At 50.3% G+C, this 20,783-nt stretch overlaps 1 protein-coding gene across 5 annotated transcripts in view; it reads right to left on the bottom strand.

Annotated features, from left to right (window-relative positions):
* The window catches only part of ERI3 (ERI1 exoribonuclease family member 3), a 225,982-nt gene that overhangs the window by 139,469 nt on the left and 65,730 nt on the right, over positions 1-20,783 (bottom strand). For all 5 annotated transcript variants that reach the window (XM_065555329.1, XM_065555330.1, XM_065555331.1 and 2 more), the window contains exon 6: positions 11,213-11,285. In XM_065555329.1, the coding sequence (XP_065411401.1) occupies positions 11,213-11,285 (73 nt within the window). The remainder of the gene's footprint in view (positions 1-11,212; positions 11,286-20,783) is intronic.

Below are 20,783 nucleotides of genomic sequence, written 5' to 3' on the forward strand. Positions count from 1 at the left end.
TAGCAGTAAGCACATAACGTTGCTTCACACAGCTGCTGGAGCAGGAACGGTTCCACCTCACCTCAGGTACTGGGTGGATCAGCCCTGTGATGAGCCAGCACATCAGAGGCCGACAGGAGACAGTCCTTCCCATGGGCTGATCCAGACACCCAGAGAGGACAACAGGAGGCCTGAAGGTCAGGTACTCAGGTTAGAGCCCTAACAAAAACCAACAGCACGTGCCTGGCCAAAACGCAGATTCCAAACTCAAACACAGGGAAGTGTTTCCCCGAAGGCCCGTTTGCTCAGAGCCTCTAGAAGACTGAGGCACAAAGTCTGTGGAAACGTTCTGTGGGTGAGGGGAGGGACTTGTCCATGCCAGAAGTCCACCCACCTCCCACTTTCGGCATAATTGTACCCAGCTCTGCCAGTTACACAGCAATCCGAGTGACTGTCCCTCTGCAGTGGGACAGAGAGGGCTGTTGCTTTAAGGCCTCTCCTGCATGCCCTTTCCATCTCAGCTGACTATCCTCTGGCTCTCTGCTGTTCTCCTTCCCTTTGATTTAAGAGTTCGTCTCCTGGCCCTGACAGTAAGGTATTTCTGTCCCACAGATTATAACTCACTCTGGGCTATTATTCAACTCCCAAGCCCTGGCCCTGCTGCATTTAGTCCAAACATAATATCCTTCATGCATATATTATCTGTCTCCCTATTATCTGGAATCATTTCGGAATTAAATTTCAGTCCTGCAATATTGGCTTGAAGAGCGGCTCGCTTTATGGGCTAGTCAAAGGTTAGAATACCAATCAAAATAACACTGCCGATGCAGAGAGACATTTTAATATTCCAAAACCCGGTAATTGTAAAAGGACATAATATTTTTTCCCTGATTACCCCAAAGGCAACACATGTTAACAAGGCGAGGGAGAGAGTGAAAGAAATTTCAGAGTTCAGACAGCTGTACGACAGATTTAAAGGAGAAGTGGTACAAGGCTGGCTGTGTTCAGTCACCGGAAGGCAAGAGGCCTTACCTGCCATGTGGATCAGAGCCACACACCTATGCCCTGGCAGTGATTAGCCTTTTTGACATTCCCCATGCAGTGTGTCACATGCTACCCAAACTGGTCACATGTGCAGAGCTTTGGCACTCTTGGAAATCAAAAGCCTCCAAGAGAACTGTAGTTATAAGGAACCAATACAGCAAGAGGTGCGTTGAAATGACACGGAGGGGCTGAGACAGACCCACCAACGCCAAGCGACTTGCAGCCAGGGCTTGAAAGTTCCAGGAGGTGGACAGAGCGCGCATACCGCAGGCACGGAAAGAGAGCATCTCGCAGTGCTCCGCTAGGGACCAATCCTAGCAGGTGCTGAGCACTCGAGCTGTGATTCAGCAAAGCACATCAGCAGGTACTGAACATTAAGCAGTAGTCTCTACTCACATGCGTAAAGCTAAGCACATGCGTAAGTGCTTTGCAGGATCTAGCCCCTATTGCGGGGTTAGAGGTTTGCTTTGCACGTGCTGTACCTTGCTTCTCTTTTGATCGTTTCTAGGCTTGCCGTGCATTTTATAAACGTCACGAGATATGCATAAACCCGTGAAATAACAGCTAACAATTTGGACAGGTTCTCCTGGGATTAAACGTCCTGAAAGCAACTTTCAGACACCCAGGCACAGAACAGACTTAAAGGGACCATTTCTCAGACAGACACACACACCCCGCCCCCTTTTCAGTTTCCCTCCCCACAAGCAGTTGATCTGCCATCCTCCCACCCCCCGCCAGAAGAAAGAATTGTTAATCTAAAGGAGAGGACAATCAGTTGGATAAATCTTAATACTTTCATCAATCAAAATAAAGTTTAACTAGATAAATTAACAAAAACGCACCCATCTTAAGCTTCCATACTCATATTTCACACAAAAGACCAACAACAACTGGACTTGGAAGAGGTTCATTCAGTCATGCAGACCTGCCTTCAAGCCAGTGCAAGATCACGCCATGCAGTATGTTCTCCAGAGCTTTGTCCAGGTCAGTTTTCAGATGATCCAAGCAATGAAGCTTCATTCATCCTGTATATCTGATCTAATCTATGCATTTCTAACATGCCCATCGCTATCCAGAACAGATTCTCTCTCCTAAGACTGGATTGGGGGTGGGGGTTTTGTTTTTTTACTAGAGACTTAAGTTCAGTTTACAGATGCCAGGATCACTTTCCTTTCACCGGAAACGGTCCCAGGTGCTGGCTGTTGATTTAATGCCTTGTGGGAAAGGTGATTCCTCCAACAGCCCAGCGCCCCCTGCTGGCCTCCTGTGCTACCCTACAGCCCAGCGTCCCCTGCGCCACACTACAGCACAGCACCCCCTGCAGGCCTCCCGCGCCACCCTACAGCACAGCACCCCCTGCAGGCCTCCCGCGCCACCCTACAGCACAGCGCCCCCTCCTGGCCTCCCGCGCCACCCTACAGCACAGCGCCCCCTGCTGGCCTCCCGTGCCACCTTACAGCACAGCGCCCCCTGCTGGCTTCCCTAGCTCCCCATGACTTTAAAAATGACAACTCTCAATGGTTTGGTAACATCTTTAGCTAATTCCTTCAAAATCCTGGGCTGCGCCTGTGAGCGAAAGCATCCCCGTGTTCACATCCCGCACACGATCGTTATAATCTTTGTACAGAACATGCCTTGTGAGGCATCTTGCAGGTCAGTAATCGCCTGGTGAAATGCACGTAGCAACAATGTAAGTAAAGGTATGAACGGAAGCTGGAATCATGATTGAAGTGTGTTTAACAGACAAGTCTGGGAAACAGGTAAACCTATTTCTCAAAGACAAAGGACACATTGTCACTGGCCAGGTGCCATCAAAGCTGATGGGCCATCACCTATCAAGTGGCCATTCCTTGGCAAGAAAAGGGGGGTAGGGACAAACAGCTCTGCATCTTACCAAACCACTGAGCAAATTTCCCCCTTACAAGGCTCCATGTTTCCTGGCGCTGAGCTAGAAAGAACTTTATCTAGGGCGGCGGTTCTCAACCTGCGGCCCAATCAGCACACAGCTGCAGCCCATGCGACATCCTCAGGGCCATACAGGTAGTATTGGATGCAGTCCACATAACACGCTGTGGGCCACATGTGCAGCCCACAATGGTAAATAGGTTGGAAATCACTGATCTAGGGGGTCACGCTCAAGGAAATGCATTTCAAAGAGGGACTGAACTATACAAGAGAGGGGCAAAACCACCCCAAGTTCTCGCTCCCTGCTCCTCTCTCTCTTTTGCATCTAAGATGACAAATGAATCCAACTTTTTAAACTTTGGGAGGGACCTGCCCTGAAGACTGGCCAGTAACACATGTGGTAAGACTTTTATCTTGAAGCAAGCCTAGTTTGTAAAGTTATAGTGCTAGGAAGCATTTAATCTTTATTTTTCTTGTACCCATTTCTGACTTTAATTCCTTAATACCTGTACTCACGTCAAACCTCTCTCTTTGCAGTTGAATAAACTTTTTTTTGTTCTTTAATCAAAATTAATCCAGTGTTGTGAACTGTGTGGGTCACTCCATTTAAGGTAGCAAGTTGTTGTATATTGTCCCCTTACAGGGTAAACGGACCTTTGTTATCTGAACTGTCCAGGAGAGGGCTGGGCAGGGCAGTTCAGAATACATAGTTTGGGAGGGGGAAGGAAATGCGGGAGTGCGTTGGGGTCACCCTGCATGTGGTAACTGAGGCTGGGGGAAGGCAGAGTGTGACTGGAGTGGCTGGCAGGCTGCAGTTACACACAGACACGGAGGCTGAGAGTTGCATGCTAGAAGGCTGTTTGAGTGGCCCAGGTGGGAGCTACGGCAGCAAGGCATTGTGAGGCACCCCAGGGATGGTCCTCCGAAAGGTCATAGCATCTCACCTGGATCTGTGGATATAAATATGGATATAAAAATTCTCCAGCAAAGAAATGACTGCACATTATCCTAGGTTTTTCTATAGCGTCTGTCACCGAATTATCTCGGCACTGACATAATGATGGGCCATGGCACATGATACTTGGAAAATACTACATCACCACGTACCCTGCACCCTGTGCAAGAAGGAACCTATCTTGGGGGGCAGTGGGGCCAAGGGGCGTCCTGACGGAAGTTCAGATTGATGGAATCCGATAGGGGAATTTTCTGTTTCTACTATGCTAGGTCTCAGACTGTTATCCCCTCCCAGCCACCGGGTCCTTGTTTCTTCCTCACAGGAGTGGGGAATCAGCTCCTCTTCACAAACATCTCCAGCAAAGCAGGAGGCTGCAGCTACTACAATGGAACATGTCACAACCCTTGTAGGAGATGATCATTAGAACAAGCCGAGACACATCTCCAGAGGAAGGGGTTCAAAAGTGAAGGGGGTTAAAAATCCTGCCCCCACCGAAGGCAAAGGTCAAACTCCCATTGGCTTCCATAAGGCCAGGATCTCACCCCAGACATATTTCTAAAGCACCTGCTACCACAGTGCCGAGGGGCATCTCATCACCACATTTCTGTTCACATTTCTTCACAAAACAAGCTCAACACTTTGTCTGCAGGGAGGTTTAGCCCCATAACAAGGAAGATTTTTGGAAGAGAAAATAAAAACAGTCCAAAGAGAACTCACTAGCCACACAAGAGAAAACGCTTCCGACAGTCTTTGCGCTTTACAAGAGCGACAAGAAGACAGCATCCGTTAGCGTACACAGAGGAATAGCTTCTGCAACCTTAACTGTGGACTCTCAGACCCAGCAGGGCCAAGTACTGTCCTACCTGTTCTCAAACCACAGTTATGTTGCTATGGCCTTCATTACCTTCTGAATTGTCCACGCCTCTTTCTCTACTGTTCTTCTTGCTCAGTTTTTAAAGAGTACCTGAGTGATCACACATTTCAGACTCCTCATTAACATCACGCCTCCCCATAAACAGCTGGGTCTCCTTTCACTCTTGGCCTACACCCTCTGATGTATTTGTACAAGCTTTTACCCCTTCGGGCAGCATTAACTCACTGCAGTGTCGGGCTGTTGGCTGCCCTTTATTGATGCTGTCTTTCCATTTCCAGACAAGGTCCTTTGTTACCCTTACATCTCAAGAGACACTGAATTGCAGCCTAGCATGACCCTGGCTCTAAATCCTTAACATGGAGGTTTACCATGGACAGGACGCCCGACCTGGCCTAGCAGATCACGAACCTAAACAAGAGTTGTCATGAGAAACCGCAAAGCCTGAGAAAGGAGCAGGGGACGAGCCTAAGCCAACGCCTTCCCTCGTGTTACAATAAATACTAGACACAGAATGATTTTTATTACAGTCTAAGCTAACTGATGATACTCTTGGAAATAATCTGATTCTAGCTTGCTGGGTGGGGCGGCTGTGGTCTAGTGCAGAGGTTCTCAAACTGGGGGGGCGCGGAATGTATGGGGGGGGGCGCGCATAAGACGCCTTAGGGGAAATAACTTACTGCACACATTTTACCCACAGCAATGAATAACTAGCAAAGCTGATTCCTCCAGACCGGTGGTTCTCAACCGGGGCACACCAAGGGCTTCCAGGGGGTACATCATCCAGAGATTTGCCTAGTTTTACAACAGACTACGTGAGAAGCACTATCAACGTCAATACAAACTAAAATTGCAAACAGACAATGACCAAGGGTATGTCTTCACTACCCACCGGATCGGCGGGCAGCGGTCGATCCAGCGGAGATCGATTTATCGCGTCTAGTCTAGATGTGATAAATCGACCCCCGAGCGCTCTCCCGTCGACTCCTGCACTCCGCCGCCACGAGGGGCGCAGGCGGAGTCGACGGGGGAGCGGCAGCAGTCGACTCCCCGTGGTGAAGACACCAGGGTAAGTCGATCTAAGTACGTCGGACTTCAGCTACATTATTCACATAGCTGAAGTTGCGTAACTTAGATCAATCCCCGCCCAGTATAGACCAGGGCTAAGGCTCGGATTAGAAGGTCAGCAATTTGTCAGTAATAGTGTGCTGTGACACGTTTGTATTTTTATGTCTGATTTTGTAAGCAAGTGGTTTTTAAGTGAGCTGAAACTTGGAGGTACACAAGACAAATCAGCCTCCTAAAAGGGATGCAGTAGTCTGGAAAGTTTGAGAACCACTGCTCCAGACACCTCAAGTCGTCAGACAGCGCTGTGCGTTTGACTCTAGATGGCGCCGGGCGTTTTGGCGGATTTCTGGTACGCCAGCAGAGCATTACACAAAGTTGTTGCCAGCCGTACGTTTGCCACAACGCGGTGTGTGAGCACGCCACAATCGCAGTTTTGCTTTTGTTCTTATGCCAATGGGCCATTGGGTCATTTGTGCAACAGAAAAAACCCCACTCAAGAGAAAAACAAAGAAGTGAAAACGGATTCAAGTGAAGCACCCCACCGCGTATATCGATGTATGTACTAGTGTGGAGGGGGTGCGTGTGTGTGAACTATTACAGACACAAAGAAGGGGGTGCCATCAAATCATCTTGAGCACCACTGGTCTAGTGGAGCGGACAGAGAGCTGGGAGCCAGCTGGCCTGGGTTCCATCTCTGCCTCACTATTGACTCACTGTGTGACCCTGGGCAAGTCACATCACCTCCCAGCCTCAGTTTCCCCCAGCTGTAACATGATACATCCACAGCCTTCGCAAAGGGATTCGAGATCTGAGGATGGAAAGCACTATGTAAGCACAAAAGACACACTGCAGACCATGGTCAATAAACTTTGTCGTATTTATTCTGAGGTGAAAGAGGCTTGGCAAAGCTTTGCTACACCCAGCTCTGCCAGTGTACTTCAGCCCTGACCCGCAGCCCCTCTTCCTATTCCAGTCCCGGGCCCCAGCCACCCACAGCTACCCCAATACCCCTCAACCCTGATCTGCAAGCCCCCTCCGCTATTGCAGTCCGGAGCTCCCGTCTGGGAGTACACAGCTCCATTACTGCAGCTTAACCCTGACCCACAGAACCTCTGCTGATGAAGGAAAGCTTCAGACAGAAGCATAATGGAAGCGGGTAGACGGTACAGCGATGCTCAGTGGCTCTCTCTGGCGAGGGGGCTTAGGGGCTATCTGATATACAGACACATTCTAATAAAACCCTCTCCTCGGCAGCCCTCCCGGAATACTTATCTAATCACAGCAAAGGGCGCGATAAACTCCCTGCCCCGAGTCCTCTCTGCATTGACAGTTCACTAAAGATACAAGATCGCTCAGTGACATTACAAATGTCAGCAAGCAGCGATTAGGCTTGGTGGAGGGGACACATTAGCAAGCAGGGGGGAAGGGGGAGTCAAACTTCTGTCAACGCGTTCAGCTGCATGGAGCAATTTTTCCTTTGGCTTTTGTCCTCAGCGAAAGACAGCTCTGCCCGTCCCAAGGCCCTGCGATCCAACAACCTTCCCTGGTGGAGGAGAGCCAAAGGAGACAGCTGTCCCCCAACGCGGCTGGTACCTCAAACACAAGGGTTTGCTACGGAGCAACAAGCATGGGACCTCAGCAGCCCCAGGCCCCAGCCCACCCCTTCTGTTGACTTGAGGAGCGAGCCTCAGAACCAAACCCCAGCTCTTTCTTCCGACAGCACACGCTGCCAGGCTGGTCTGTAACGTACACGTCAAGTCTTGCATGGGTGCCAAAGCATTTCTCGCTACGTATAAAGTTAAACTAAAGCTCTCAATTCAAACTAGTCTCTCTGAGTCTCTTACCAGTGCAGAGAGAGAGCATCACAAATACGCTGGTGCAGAGGGATAAGAATGGGCAGGTGGACAACTCATCTTGCGACACGCGACCTCATTTGCGACACCATCAGTAGGGCACCCAAGGTCAGAGTGTGTGAACGAATTCCCAGACTGCTTTAGAGTCAGCAGCGGGACTTTAATATCTAAGCAAAACGCTGGAGACCGAAGAGCAGCCTCAGCGGCCCCGTTTCCATTAAAAAGGCAGCGTGCAAACATGGCGTGGGCTTTCCGCAGGGCAAGACGCACGGCTCACTGGGCAAAGCCAATAAAACAACAGTAACAGATTGTGTGTCAATTTGGGGTATTAGCGACGCAAAAGACAACGCTCCCCTCCTTTGCCACTGTGTTTTGCTCCACCCACAGCAGCTGAGTCCTTACTCAACTCATCCCAATACACAATGCAATTTAAGACCCTTTTCCAGAGACCACTAATAAACTATCCCAAAAACATATTTGGTGCTGGGGGAAATTGGTCCCAACACGCACGTTGGGGCTTCTGCAACAGGACTCGCGGTTACTTTGAAGCAGTATATAAGGGTACCTTTGGTAGAATTATGATGCTAGTATGGTACATGCATTTTCATCAACCAACTTCACTCCTTTCCAAGCCTAGATGGTAACCACAGGCTGGAGCCACTGTTAAGTGGGAGGTTTCGGGACTTGCATTACAGGGTTGCTGGACGGGGGAAGGTGATCAGCAGGTGCCAGTGGCCCATTTCAGCAAGGTACTAAGGCACATGCCCAAGTTTAGGCTGCGCTGAAGGCCAGTGGAACTACTTGGGCTGGAAGCTGTGTATCTATGCACATGCACACACAGAGACATTGAAACGTGCCTATAATTTTTCAAGTCACGTGCTCCCATTCTTTGGGCTTACTTAAGTTTGTGGCAGTGATTCCTTTTAATTGGGTAGTGTTCTCCTATTACCAATGAACTCAAATGCAGGCCCATGCTAGAGGTGACAGAGCAGAGGTTTGCCTGTGCTGTGGAAAGACTGCTCTAGTTACATACTTCATATAAACTCAGATACATTGTTTTCTTAACATTTGAAACCAGAGTCTCTGTGTGAGCCACGCCCTAGAAGCTGGCCATTTCACATAAATCCCAGCAGCTTGATCAAGATTTTCCTCCAGGGGATCAGGTCATAGGCGCAGGCAGATGACTTGGGAATATGACAGGAGGGACAGGAGGAGGGGACGTCGGGCTGTTTGAGCCATTGGGAGGGGGTGGGTCCCCGTTAGGTTGCTCTCCTACCTGGCCATTATTATTTATCTCTACTACAGTAAGGACTGGAAGCCCCAAATGAGACCAGGGCCCCTGTGCTGGGCGCTGCTCGAACACAGATAGACCCTGCCCTGAAGAGCTTACACAGTAACCAGATAAGGTGAAACAGAGACCCCAGAGGGGAAGGGACTTCGCTGAAGTCGCAGCCGGGTCTCCCTATGCCCAGGGTATTCCCCTACCCAACAGACGCACTGCCTTCCTGGGTGTGTTTGGGGCTAGGATCGTGTCAGGGACTGCAGGAGAATTGAGCAGCTGGGAGGAAATCCAGGTCCCTGGTTACCCCATACTCTCCCTGCAGTACTAGAGAAGGCCACAACTAGGCAAAATGTTTACCTAGGGCAGAGTTTCCACACACACACCCCCATGCTCCCCAGATGTGAACACCCTTCAAGGACAGGGAGCTGTGAGTGGTAGGAGAGGAGCTACCCCGAGAGGTGAAGCATCTCTTTTCCCTCTCAAGCTGGGCTCGCTCCCCGCTGGGCTGAGGACGAATGGGACCGGCTAGTGAGCACTCACGGTTAAACAGCCTCCCAGCCCCAGCCCACGACCCCTTGATGCCAAGTGCAGAGCTGGGAGAGAGCTACGTGAAGCGAGTCTTTCCCTCCCTCTCCCACTGTAGCCCTGTGCTTCGCTGAGAGCTCAGTGAGGGCTTAGAGTATCAGCTGAAACAAGATCCATGAAAACCCCTTGCCCGCATGTCTAACTGGAGTATGATGAACCCAGACTCCTAACTTGCTAAAGCAGGTAGCCGAGGGCTACTGCAAACAGCCATCATTTATTTGTCTTGGGGCCAAGAGGCAGAGCACAGCTTGGGGCTCAGCCGGTTAATATCAAACATCACAGTGCAGGGGGTTTGGTTCGGGCTTTTTTTTTTGTTTTGATTCCCCCCCCCCCAATCAACCTGCTGGTTATATAGCTGCTATCCATTCACCAGAAGTTTAGTGAACTTCAAATGGCGATCGTGAACGGTCACTGAACTGCAGAATGCCCCAATGTGCTTTCAGATTTCATTTACAGAGGCCCAGCAATCAGCCAAAAGATTTGCTCTGACAGCAGGGAATGCAAGATCCCCTTGACAAGTTCAGCGGGGAACGGGCTGCCAGCATCCCTTGTTACGTTCATGTTCTACCCTGTTTGGTGGAGTAGATCATGCAAATTGTCCTTTTGCTGCTGCTCGGCCTGTCACTCACATTGTCATTTAAAACAATAAAACAAACAAAAAGCCGAAGTTAAAACCCAAAATTCCGCAGAGCTGTTTTCATGCAAGTTCCGTTTACCGAGTCCCTAATTATCAGGACAGGGCTAGTCGCCAACACCGTTCGATTCAATGGCACAACAAGCCCCAGTGATGCAAAAGCCTTTAAAGGAATTATCACCACAGCTTTAATCTGCACAAGGCCCTCGTGCCCCTTTCACAGCCCCTGCAATCACCCGAGTTTTCTCTCCCCCTCCAATTCGCACCACTTGGCAGCTCTGGCATCACACCACCTTTCCCTTGCAGCAAGGGAGGCCGGGACAGGACTTCCTTCAGACCCACCCAGGCCAGTCCCCCATCAGCCAGAAGGGACGACCTAGAGCAAGGCAAGACGCTGCTGATGCTTTGAAAGGCCCACAACAGGGAATGAATCAAACCTGGGTCTCTTGTGTGGAAGTGCAGAGCATTAGCTGTGGAGCAGGCCCTTCATAGTTCCAGGGGGGTATTTTGGTGGGGGGAGGGGGAAGAAGGGTTGGGGGGTGGAGAGGGGGAATTGTTTTTTGAAAATGTGCATAAAGAAGACATGTATAACTAGATGCTTCCCTATATGCACTTCAAGCCTCCCCGTGCTGAGGAACTGCCAACCAGGCTTCAGCCGGGAGGGAATGTGATCTTAGGAGCTCTAAACCCCTGGAAGAGAAAACACAGGGCAAGCACCGTACAAGCTGACACAACCTTCACTGGAGAGGTGCCTCCAAGTGCTGTGCTATTATGCATAGAGATAGACAGTGCTAGGCCAGCCACAATGGGATTCTCCACAGCTGCAGAACATATTCCATCAAGTACAGTAAGACTCTATTAGCGGAGATACAATACGGAGCTGGAGAAGGACTCGCTCAGCCCCAGCCTCTCTGAGAAAATAACTCCTTCATTTCAATGCAAAACAGCAGTAGTTATTAAACGCCACCTTGAAGAGCAGAAGAGGAAGGGAGAGCGGGAGGGGATGGGGGGACCGTGGCGGTTTGCATAAAAGTACCTTTTTCAGATTAATCCACTGTTTGAAGTAATCAGCAACCGGCAGCCCTAAGTACTGGCATTGTCCTGGTAACCTGTAAGAGAGGAGAGAGAGCAGGTTCGATTCAATTACTGCATCCTGACAACACAAACTCCAAGTTTTATTATGCACTTTTGGTGGTGAGGAGGAGGAGGAGAAAGCGAGATCCTTGAGTCTACTTAAATGTGCTGCACTTCAGAAGGATCCCAGGCACTTGGCAAGCGCTTCCTGAGAGCTGGAACTCAGCTGAAATCGTAGGTCCTGGCTATGCGCCGGTTACGTGTGCAGGCTGCCAAACTATCCTCACGTGGGCTGTTTGTAACAAGGAGGGTGGGCGTTTTACATGGGAGCGGTGTGTACCTTCAACACTACGCCCAGCCCTCCCCTGGGGAGAACATGGCTGGAACATCTGGGCTGTCATGAATTGTACTCCCCAGTAACGGAGGAATGGCAGCTCCCTGCCCCAGCGAGCTTACATACCAAAGAGACTTGACAGACAATGTGACTGCCAAGCCACAGGACACAGGTGACCCAGCTAAGCCTCAGGGGCGACAGTTTTCAGACACTTCCTACATGGCGTCCCCTGCCACACTGTTTTACGGGCTGCAGGGCCAGCATATGCATGGGTAAGCTGGACAATGCCAGCCCAGGGCTATGGATTTCCACCCAGCAGGATTTTTAGGCCCAGACGTTTAAATACGTGCTCAGGTAATTGTATGGCTAGATCACAGGTACTCAACAGCTCAGCCCCTAAGAGACCACCTCTCCCCTGACACACCCGCAGCAGAGGCCCCGGAGCTGAAGCCCCACTGGTAAAAGAGAGAGGGAGCCATTGAAAGGGGTTGTTCCCCTTTGGGGCACCAGCAAGGCCTGCCCTCGCCTGTGAGAAGGCAGGCACTGGGTCTGGCTGGAGAGCAGTGCCGTGGGACTTCCGTGCGGATTACGAAGGCAAGTTCGTTATATTTATTTTCAATTTGATCTGATGTGAGGTAATCAGTGGGCCTGCTCGTTTGTTGTTGAAGTTGTCCACAGCGCTGGACAGAGGCTCTTTTATTGGAGAGCAGAAACATTCCAGATAAATAAATAAAGAGACTAATTAGATCCACGTGTGCATGTCATGACCACAATCCCCGTAACGGCCTGTGTAGCTAACAGGAGACTTGGCATGCCGCAGCCGCGTTACGGTTAGCCGAGGTCAGTGCCAGGAGGGCGGCACGCAGGCTGCAGGGAAAACCCTTGCTTGTGGGTGCTGCCAGCAAATCCATGGGAAGCTGAAGAAGGGAAGCTGGAAGACATCTGGGGAGGACACCAGCCAACAGGGCATTCTTTGCACCCAGTCAAGGTCAGGCGGGCTCCTGCCCACACCAGCACCAGCGATGGCCAAGAACAGAATACGCTCTCGCAGCCCCAACCCAGAGAAGTGCAGAGTGGGGGGCACACAGCACCTTTCTGGACCCAAAGTTACTCCAGACAGAGACCCAAATGAAACCCCGTCCGCAGCACTGAGCTTGTCAATAGGAGAAGCTGCCGGGGCAGCACAAGGGCTGTTCTAAAGGTGAGTTACTGATTAAGCAATAAGACATGCAGTCCCTTCCTCTCCGGGCATGGCTTGTAGGATGCTAGAGCCAGCTGCCCTGAAATATACCCCCGGGGTCACTTACTGCTAGTCCGGAATAGAATTCACACATTAAAAACAGCCTGAGGCATGCATTTTACTAGGCTTTGCAGACCTGGGCATGACATCATGGAGGGCCAATCAGACAGGGCCAGCGGCAGCCCAAGTACCAGAGAAGGAAGCTGTTTTCCACTTGTTCCCAAACCAAAGGCAAGATCAGAAAGAAACGGAGCCCTCTCAAACAAAGGACCCGTCTAGCGGCTACACCTGCCAATCTCTGACTGCTGCTACGTAACCACACAGGGGCTTTACAGTAGTAAACAAGCAGGTTCCTTCTTCTAGCCCCAGCGGTATGAACTCCGAGGATCCAATCCATCCCCAGTTAAAGTACATGGAAAGACTTCACTGACTTTCCCAGGAGATCTGGCCCCTCCCGCCAACCTGCCACCGGGCCTGGGGACAGTCTCGTCTCCTCTCCGTGCTCCAGCTCGCCCAACCGTAAATCGGCACCAGGGGCACCAACTCATCTTTGTGAAGCACGGCGACACATCGGCAGTGGGGTCGGGCCCAGGACCTCTGGATCCAAAAGCCTGAGCCTCGACTGCCCGAGCTAACAGGCCCGGCTTGCTGGCTCACGAGCAGCAGTGGTCCAGCCACGAGAGGGAGGCAGAGAGCCCAGTTGTGTGAGCACTAGGGACTGTAATTGTTACACCGCGGGTCCGCGCTCTACCCGCTGGGCAGAGCCCGCACTCTACTGTTACAGCAGGGAAGGATGGGTCAGGGCCTCATTCCACTCTCGGAAGAGCAGAGCAGGTTCTCTCCCAGCGAGCTCCATGCCCTCCACTGGCACATGGACCCAGGTTCGCTGAACAGGGCAAACTGCGCAGCTCACCTTCCCCGCTTGAACTGAGCGAGCAGGACGCAGCCTCCCTCTCCCAGCCCGCCCTGCGAACCAGGGAGTTTGCAGACATGCATCCGCGTGCACTGCTCCGGATCCTTCTGGTTTGTCAACTCGCCCCCCCAGTTACTGCCCCACTTCACACACATACACAGACGGATACAGTGAAGCCACTGAACACTTTAGGTTTCAGAGTAGCAGCCGTGTTAGTCTGTATCCGCAAAAAGAACAGGAGTACTTGTGGCACCTTAGAGACTAACACATTTATTAGAGCATAAGCTTTCGTGGGCTACAGCATATGCATCCGAAGAAGTGGGCTGTAGCCCACGAAAGCTTATGCTCTAATAAATATGTTAGTCTCTAAGGTGCCGCAAGTACTCCTGTTCTTTTTGAACACTTTAGCTGTATGCTGGCTGCCTGAAGCGCCCACCCCAGCCTTCAGCTTTCCCTTCCCAACCTATACGCAGTGCAGAGCGCAAACCCACTGCAGGATCTTCCAGCCCGATGCTAGCGCAGACACGTGTCTACGCAGAAGCTGTCCTTTCAGCAGCAAAGGTGCCTGCAGTTAAACCACAACGGCTCTGAAAACGCCGGTCTGGCTGGGTTGTGAGGGTTACAGGACAGAACTATTTCAAATGCACGGAAAGAACACGTGGCGCACACTGCCCTCAGTCAGCCAAGCTCGCAGATTTGCTTTGGCCAGTGGGAGCAGCTCTGTATCGTTTTTAGGCAGCCTGGACACACAAGAAGAGCTCCATTTTCCACCACATCTCGTACACTGCCAAGTAAATGGGGCTGAGAGAGGAGCCGTATGCAAATGGGAGGCGAGGTCACATGGCTTTATTTCTCCCTCTGAAGCCAGCTCTCCAAGCCGGTAAGAAGAGCACAGCTCGGCGGTGATAAACGGCCATGCTTTAGTTATCACTTCCCTTAAGTTAAGGAGGGCAGGCGAGTGATGGATGGGCAGGAATTTGGTTATCTGGGAGGGCTGTCAGCCGGAGTCGCCTATCTCCGCACACATTTAGCAGGGCATCATTATGCGATGGCATGGAGTTAAAATATGACCAAGGGTATTGAAAGAAAGAAAGATGGGATTAAAAAATAGCAAATTGAGCAACAATAAAGGAGCGTGAGGCGAGGACGTTATCGTACGAGTGACACCTTTTATCTCGGTCTGGGGAGCTAGAGCAGGGCACAGATTGGTCCTTCCTCCACTATTGTATCCTCTTGTACAAACAGAGGCAGATAAAATGTGTCACCGGTGCGATAGCATATCAATTTAACCCTAATTATCCAGGGGGTCAAGCCAAGAAATAGGGGTTTCTCATTTCAACAGGTTCCTTAGTCTCTGCTATGAGCCACCACATTAATACAGGGGGGGAGCCATAATTGAATTCAGTCACTCAGGTGGTCCTAGTGTATAAAAAATTAATGCTCGAGTCTCCTGACTAATCGGGCTTGGTTCATGTCCATCTGCTTCTGGGTTCAGGATGTCAGAAGACAAAGAAATTGGGCCAGTTTCCTCACAGAGGGTGGTGTATTGATATTGAGCCAGTTAGAACAAGTCTCTCTTCAGGAAAGATAAAGGGACATTAAATCTTGCTATTTATGGACCTGGTCTCAGCCTTTAAAAAAACAACCCATGCACTGTAGGCCTCGTTGTGTAACACATGCGGAATACTTTAATTACAGTCTTGCCAAGCCCCTGCACGCTGGGGACAGGAGGGGATGGCAGCAGCCATCAGTATCTTCTCACCAACCTTCTCCACCCTTGCAATCCACTCTCCATTTGACCGCTTCCCCTCCCAAACGTTCTCAGCTCAGAGGGAAATTGGCAACGCTGATCTCTGCGATATGGGCGCAGCAGCAGGAGACAGGGGGTGCCCAGAGTGAGGTGACAGTGTGAGAAGCGGGGGCTAGAAATGCCTCCCAATAATGCCCCATGGTTTAAAGCAGGGGAGACCAAAACATGGCCCCAAGGCTCCTTGCAGAACATGGGGCTCTGAGTTTTAGCTGAGGGGCAGCCTAAGCCTACAGCTCCCAGGATGCATTGCTCCATCTTGATCAGAAGGTGGCTACTCAGGTGAAGATCAAGAACTGAATGCTGAGACATCAAATCTCCGGTGGACATTCTTCAGTATAAAAGGTGAAGGGGCAGCAGTATGGTCCCGTGCAAGACGCGCCCCTTCAGAAACCTGGCAAAGGGCGGAGGTTTGGGTGCCCCCTCCCCGCCTAACACAGACTGTGCAGCGGGGGTGGAAGAGGTGCTGGGACAGGTAAGGTGCTATGTCTGACTGAGAAATGGGGGCCGAAGGCTGTGATTATAAAAATACAGCCAAAGCCTTGCCCACACTAGAAAGCTGCACCAGTCTAGCTAAAGGAGTGAATTTAAACCAATGTCATTAAGCCAGAACAAACCCCCTGGAGAGAAGCACCACCACATTTCATAGTGGTTTCATTTTGGTTCAGGGGGGGTTGATTTAAATCAAAGCCATTTAAATCATCGATTTTTTTCAACTTTTCCATCTGTACTACAGTTATTGTCTAAAGCCAGGGAACTCTCATTGGTCGATACAGCCACTGAGAGCATGCTGATTTACAAGGAAACAGAGCCTGTGTACTAGATTTGGGACACCTTTTTGCTACACTACAACTACACACATTAAACTAAGCAAGGAGATAGCTTAATATTTTCAGATTCTTATTAATTTACATTTTAGTAGGTTAGAAAATAGTGAATGATCTATTGCTTATTTACTACTACTGTGCCATATTTATAAAGCTTGACCTCCTACGTTAGATGTTTTCCCGATTCTTTCTTTATACGGCAAAGCAGCCTTGAACAATGTTTTTGATGGAAGCTCATGAACTCAACATATTTTTTTTTTTATTTCAAATGTTTTAAGAGATAAGTTTAGGCCTTAACATATTTTGCATTACATTCAGATTTCGTTTTAAACGGGTATATTTTTAAAAAGAAAAGCTTATTATTACTTACACAAAATGAGAAAAACCCCTATTTTTCCCCAGAAGTTCATCCATTTTTATCCACCCTGTTCTGGTTTAACCTTAAGTTGACAGGAAACAGGTTTAAACTAAATCAAAATAAGCCCCTCTTAGAAGGGTAACCACACAAGGGGCTTTGCACTGATTTTAATTAAACCAGGTTAAAAAACACAACAACTTTCCTTTGTAGACGAGCGTTAGTGAATATGGGCACACTGACTTGGGAAGTTCCCCCTCGTGCCCGAGTTCTGAGGACAGTCTTGGTGACTTCACGCTCAGCTGTCCAGGAATAACACACACGGCTGCTTTTCAGCACAGACAGGGTATCCCAGGCCTTTGGTACAACATACCACAAAGAAGCCAGGAAACAACACTTTCCTATGTGACAACAGGTGCTGTGAAAGTCAATCCCAGGTGTAGAGGCAGAAGTCATGACCTCACAGGGCATTCATCTGTGACATCATAATTCCATAAAAGATGGTTTGTGACACTTGGATAATTGTATCCTGAACTAAATTCCCTCTGCTGATTCAACAGATACAATACTCTTCTCCATTTTTTGTACAAAACACTCACCCTTCACCGAAAAGCACCCTCCTCTCAAGAGGGACACTGCCGTGGTTGATAACCATGCACACAGCAGGTCAGGAAGTGGAGAAAAGCGTTGTATGCAACAGAAACTACAGAGAGAATTTAGTTCAGACAGCGTCTAAAGCTCAATGCGTCAAATTCATCCAAACATTTATTATTTTAATCCAGGGTAAGGGGCTCCTGATTCACCCAACCTTGAAGCCCTTCCATTGTTCAAGCAACACTCTTCCCTGCCAATGGGGGATGATCTACCTTCAGGCCCACACCAATCCAAATAGCAAGTGTTTCTACCGGTAGCGGTGCAGTGCACTTCACCTCCGCCAGGCTCTATTCGGAGGGGGGTTTTGCTAACAGTTGTAGACCAGAGCTGTCTAGAGGCTGGTTTATTTCCAGCTAGCTACGACTCGCCAGGCATGCAGAGCCCTCCTTTGCTATTTGCACACTCGCTGGGCTGCGTCTAAAGCACACAGTCTAAATTCCCTTAGGACGCCACTGCTTCCTTCAGTCTTCTACCCCACCTGCAGACGGGTAAAGCACACAGGGCCAGCAAGGGCCTAGCAAAGCCCAGGTACAAACCTGTGGTCAAATTAACCACACGCAAACTCACGATTAAGGGCAGAGCTGGAGCTCCCCACACACACATACCACTTGGGAACAGAACAGAGGCAGAGGGAGAACAGGGCAATTTGCCCGTTTGTGCTCCTTTCCGGAGGGGCTCCGATGAGTAACGACAGAAGCAGTTACCCACGTCTGAGACTTGTTTTAAGAGTGGGGCAAGGCCTGACAATCACAATTACAATCAGTTCAAAACAAAGCCAGAGCTAAGAGACTTGTAGCTTGGTTAAATTCACAGAAGCAGGACATCCCGCTCCCAAGCCCTCTCAGAGCGGGACAGTGATCACAAAGATCGCCATGCTGGGGTGGAAGCTCCCTTGCTTTACTGGTCCCGGCCGGAGAGCCGTGCTCCGAGCGACACTAGCGCCAAGTTCCCATCCTCCCGCCCTGATGCCAAGCACGCGGGAGACCCTTTCCCATCTGCACTCCTAACAGCCCAAGAGGCAGCGGCAGTTAAAATTCACAAGCAGCAGCTGGAGAAGGACAATACACTTGCGAGGGTCAAAATCGCACTCAGTTTTCATACCAACCCAGAGACAGTGCCTTCCCCTCCCCTTGCCTTCCTCCCACCACCTCACTTCTCTCCACCGCCCCCAAACTTGTCAGTGCAACACGCCTATAAGCTGCACATCAGCTTTAAGTATCAGTGTGCATGAAGCAGGGACAGGAGAGCAAGGAAGTGGGAACCGGCAGCGTGAGCCTCCATCGGCTGTCAGGGAGCACTAATGAATTTCAGCCCCAGCAGCCCTGCCTCGGATGGGCTGGGGCGAGGAGGAACGTTACATGCTGCCGCTGCCACGGCTCCTCGCTGTCTTTTTCAAAGCCCCACGGTTAATAACGGGCATTGCTGAGCCGGCAGCTGCGGTCCTGGAACTGGATGGGACGGCAGAATTCAGGGTCCCAGGAGCGCACGCTCTCCTCCGCTTTACCACACCAGTGCAGAACGTAGAGAGGTGCAGGCAGCCCAACTACCAACCAATCTGAAGTACTCTAGGCCAGAGAGAGCATCATGTCAGATTGCACGGAGGGGTTATCCAGGCAGCGTCCATCGCCATGGTACCTAGACAGGGCGTGCATGATCGGGGCCACAGGCAGAAGATACGGTTCTCTCTGACATACCAGGCTTAATATTCTAACAGCATCACAGCAGCTTCTTAGTTTCTAAAGAATTTCCTTTATATCCTCCCATCCACAGTAGGTGCTTCCCCGATCATTGTCCCTGCTATCAGCCCCAGCACCAAGCTTCACTCAATTCTGCTTCCAGCCTCTTCGGAGCAAGCACTAGATCAGAACACTGCCGTACCGGGGTACCAGTAACATCCTCAACCAGACAGACGCCTGCGTGCCAGGACAGACAGACACGCCATTCACTTGACTGGACGTTGTGTAGGGAACAGCTAGGGAGACAGACAGACGCGGATGTTCCTGGCAGCCGTGAAGGGGTTAAAGAGCGATTTGCCCCTTGGAAAAGGGATGGGACGCATTCCTGAGGCACCAGCAGGATAAGGGAGTCAGAACCCGGTATTACACGCACAACACGAAGGTCACTGAAACTCTTCCTTACAAATGTCAACCTGTCACTTCCAGATATTAATGAGGGCTGACCAGCAGCTAAAAGGCATCCATGCTCCATTAGTAATAAGAGACAAGAGGCAACATGCAAGGAAGAGCACACAACAAGGCGTGCGGAGACACCAGTGCAACTGCACGGCCCTGGGAGGTGTGATGATGCACAAGATGATAAGCCTTGTGCCTGAGAAGGGAAGCTATTCCCACACAACCCCACTCACTGGAGTGTGTTATTGTTTTCCCTTCATCTTTAACTGAATTAGTGTAATGAGGCCAACAAGCCCAGACCGAAGCAATTATTCTAGTACCTTCACGTTCGGAACCATACTTTCCTCTGCACCGCTTGGTTTGGAAGCAGTTTTTCTACATATGCAAGGTACATTTCTGCCAGAACAGCCTGAGGGATGGGCTGTAATTCCCGTTGCTTGGGACTCTCTCTTAAAGACTGCACTGGACAAGACACCTTTTAGGGAGCCATCCTGCACGGATCTAACCGTTTCACAGAGATTTGCCATCTCTCACCTTTATGGCAATACCCCTATTTTCTCCACGTCCCCTCAAGCTTTGCTAGGGACAAAGGCGTTTGGGAGGCACCTGCCAGCCAAACACTCCGAGCAGCCAGGCAAACGAATACGGCAGTTAGCTCCAGGAGATAACGAATGCGATTCATGCACAAGAAACACAATTCAGCGACAGCGCCAAGGCAGCAGGCTCTAGAAGTCACCATTACACTCATTAGCTTTCGGCCTAGTCCTGAAAAGCTCTGAGTCAATCTAATGAGAGTGGAAGGCACTCAGCAGGACCCGGCCCTTTGTTGGTATTCGCCCTGTCTAGAGTCGAGCTGAGAAGCTATCTCAAAATTAAACGCAGGGCTGCAACACAGCAGGTATTCAGACTCCGAGAGGAGAATGTTCATCAACAATTGCGTGCACGCGATGCTACAATAAATCTATGTGCGAACGCTCAGCGGCTTCTCTTAAGGAGATTCATAGCTCTATTCGCCGGGCCTCATTCGGCTTCCCCGTACACTGCGATGAAGCAGGAGTCACTCCACTTGGAGTCAATGAGGGAATGGTGGAGGCAAGAGCAGAATGAGGTTTTTTGTTTTCATTTACCAGTCGAGGTTCCTGCTCCATTGACAGCAGAGGCTTTGCACCCTTCCAAATCAATGAAGGAATGTCCAGGGGTTTCAAAGGAGAAGGAACTGGAGCTCTTCTAGATGTGTGTCCCCATGGGTGCTCCACTTCCGGCGCCCAGGG

The sequence above is a fragment of the Chrysemys picta genome, chromosome 8 (genome assembly GCF_011386835.1).
Source record: "Chrysemys picta bellii isolate R12L10 chromosome 8, ASM1138683v2, whole genome shotgun sequence".
Classification (NCBI taxonomy): Eukaryota; Metazoa; Chordata; order Testudines; family Emydidae; genus Chrysemys; species Chrysemys picta.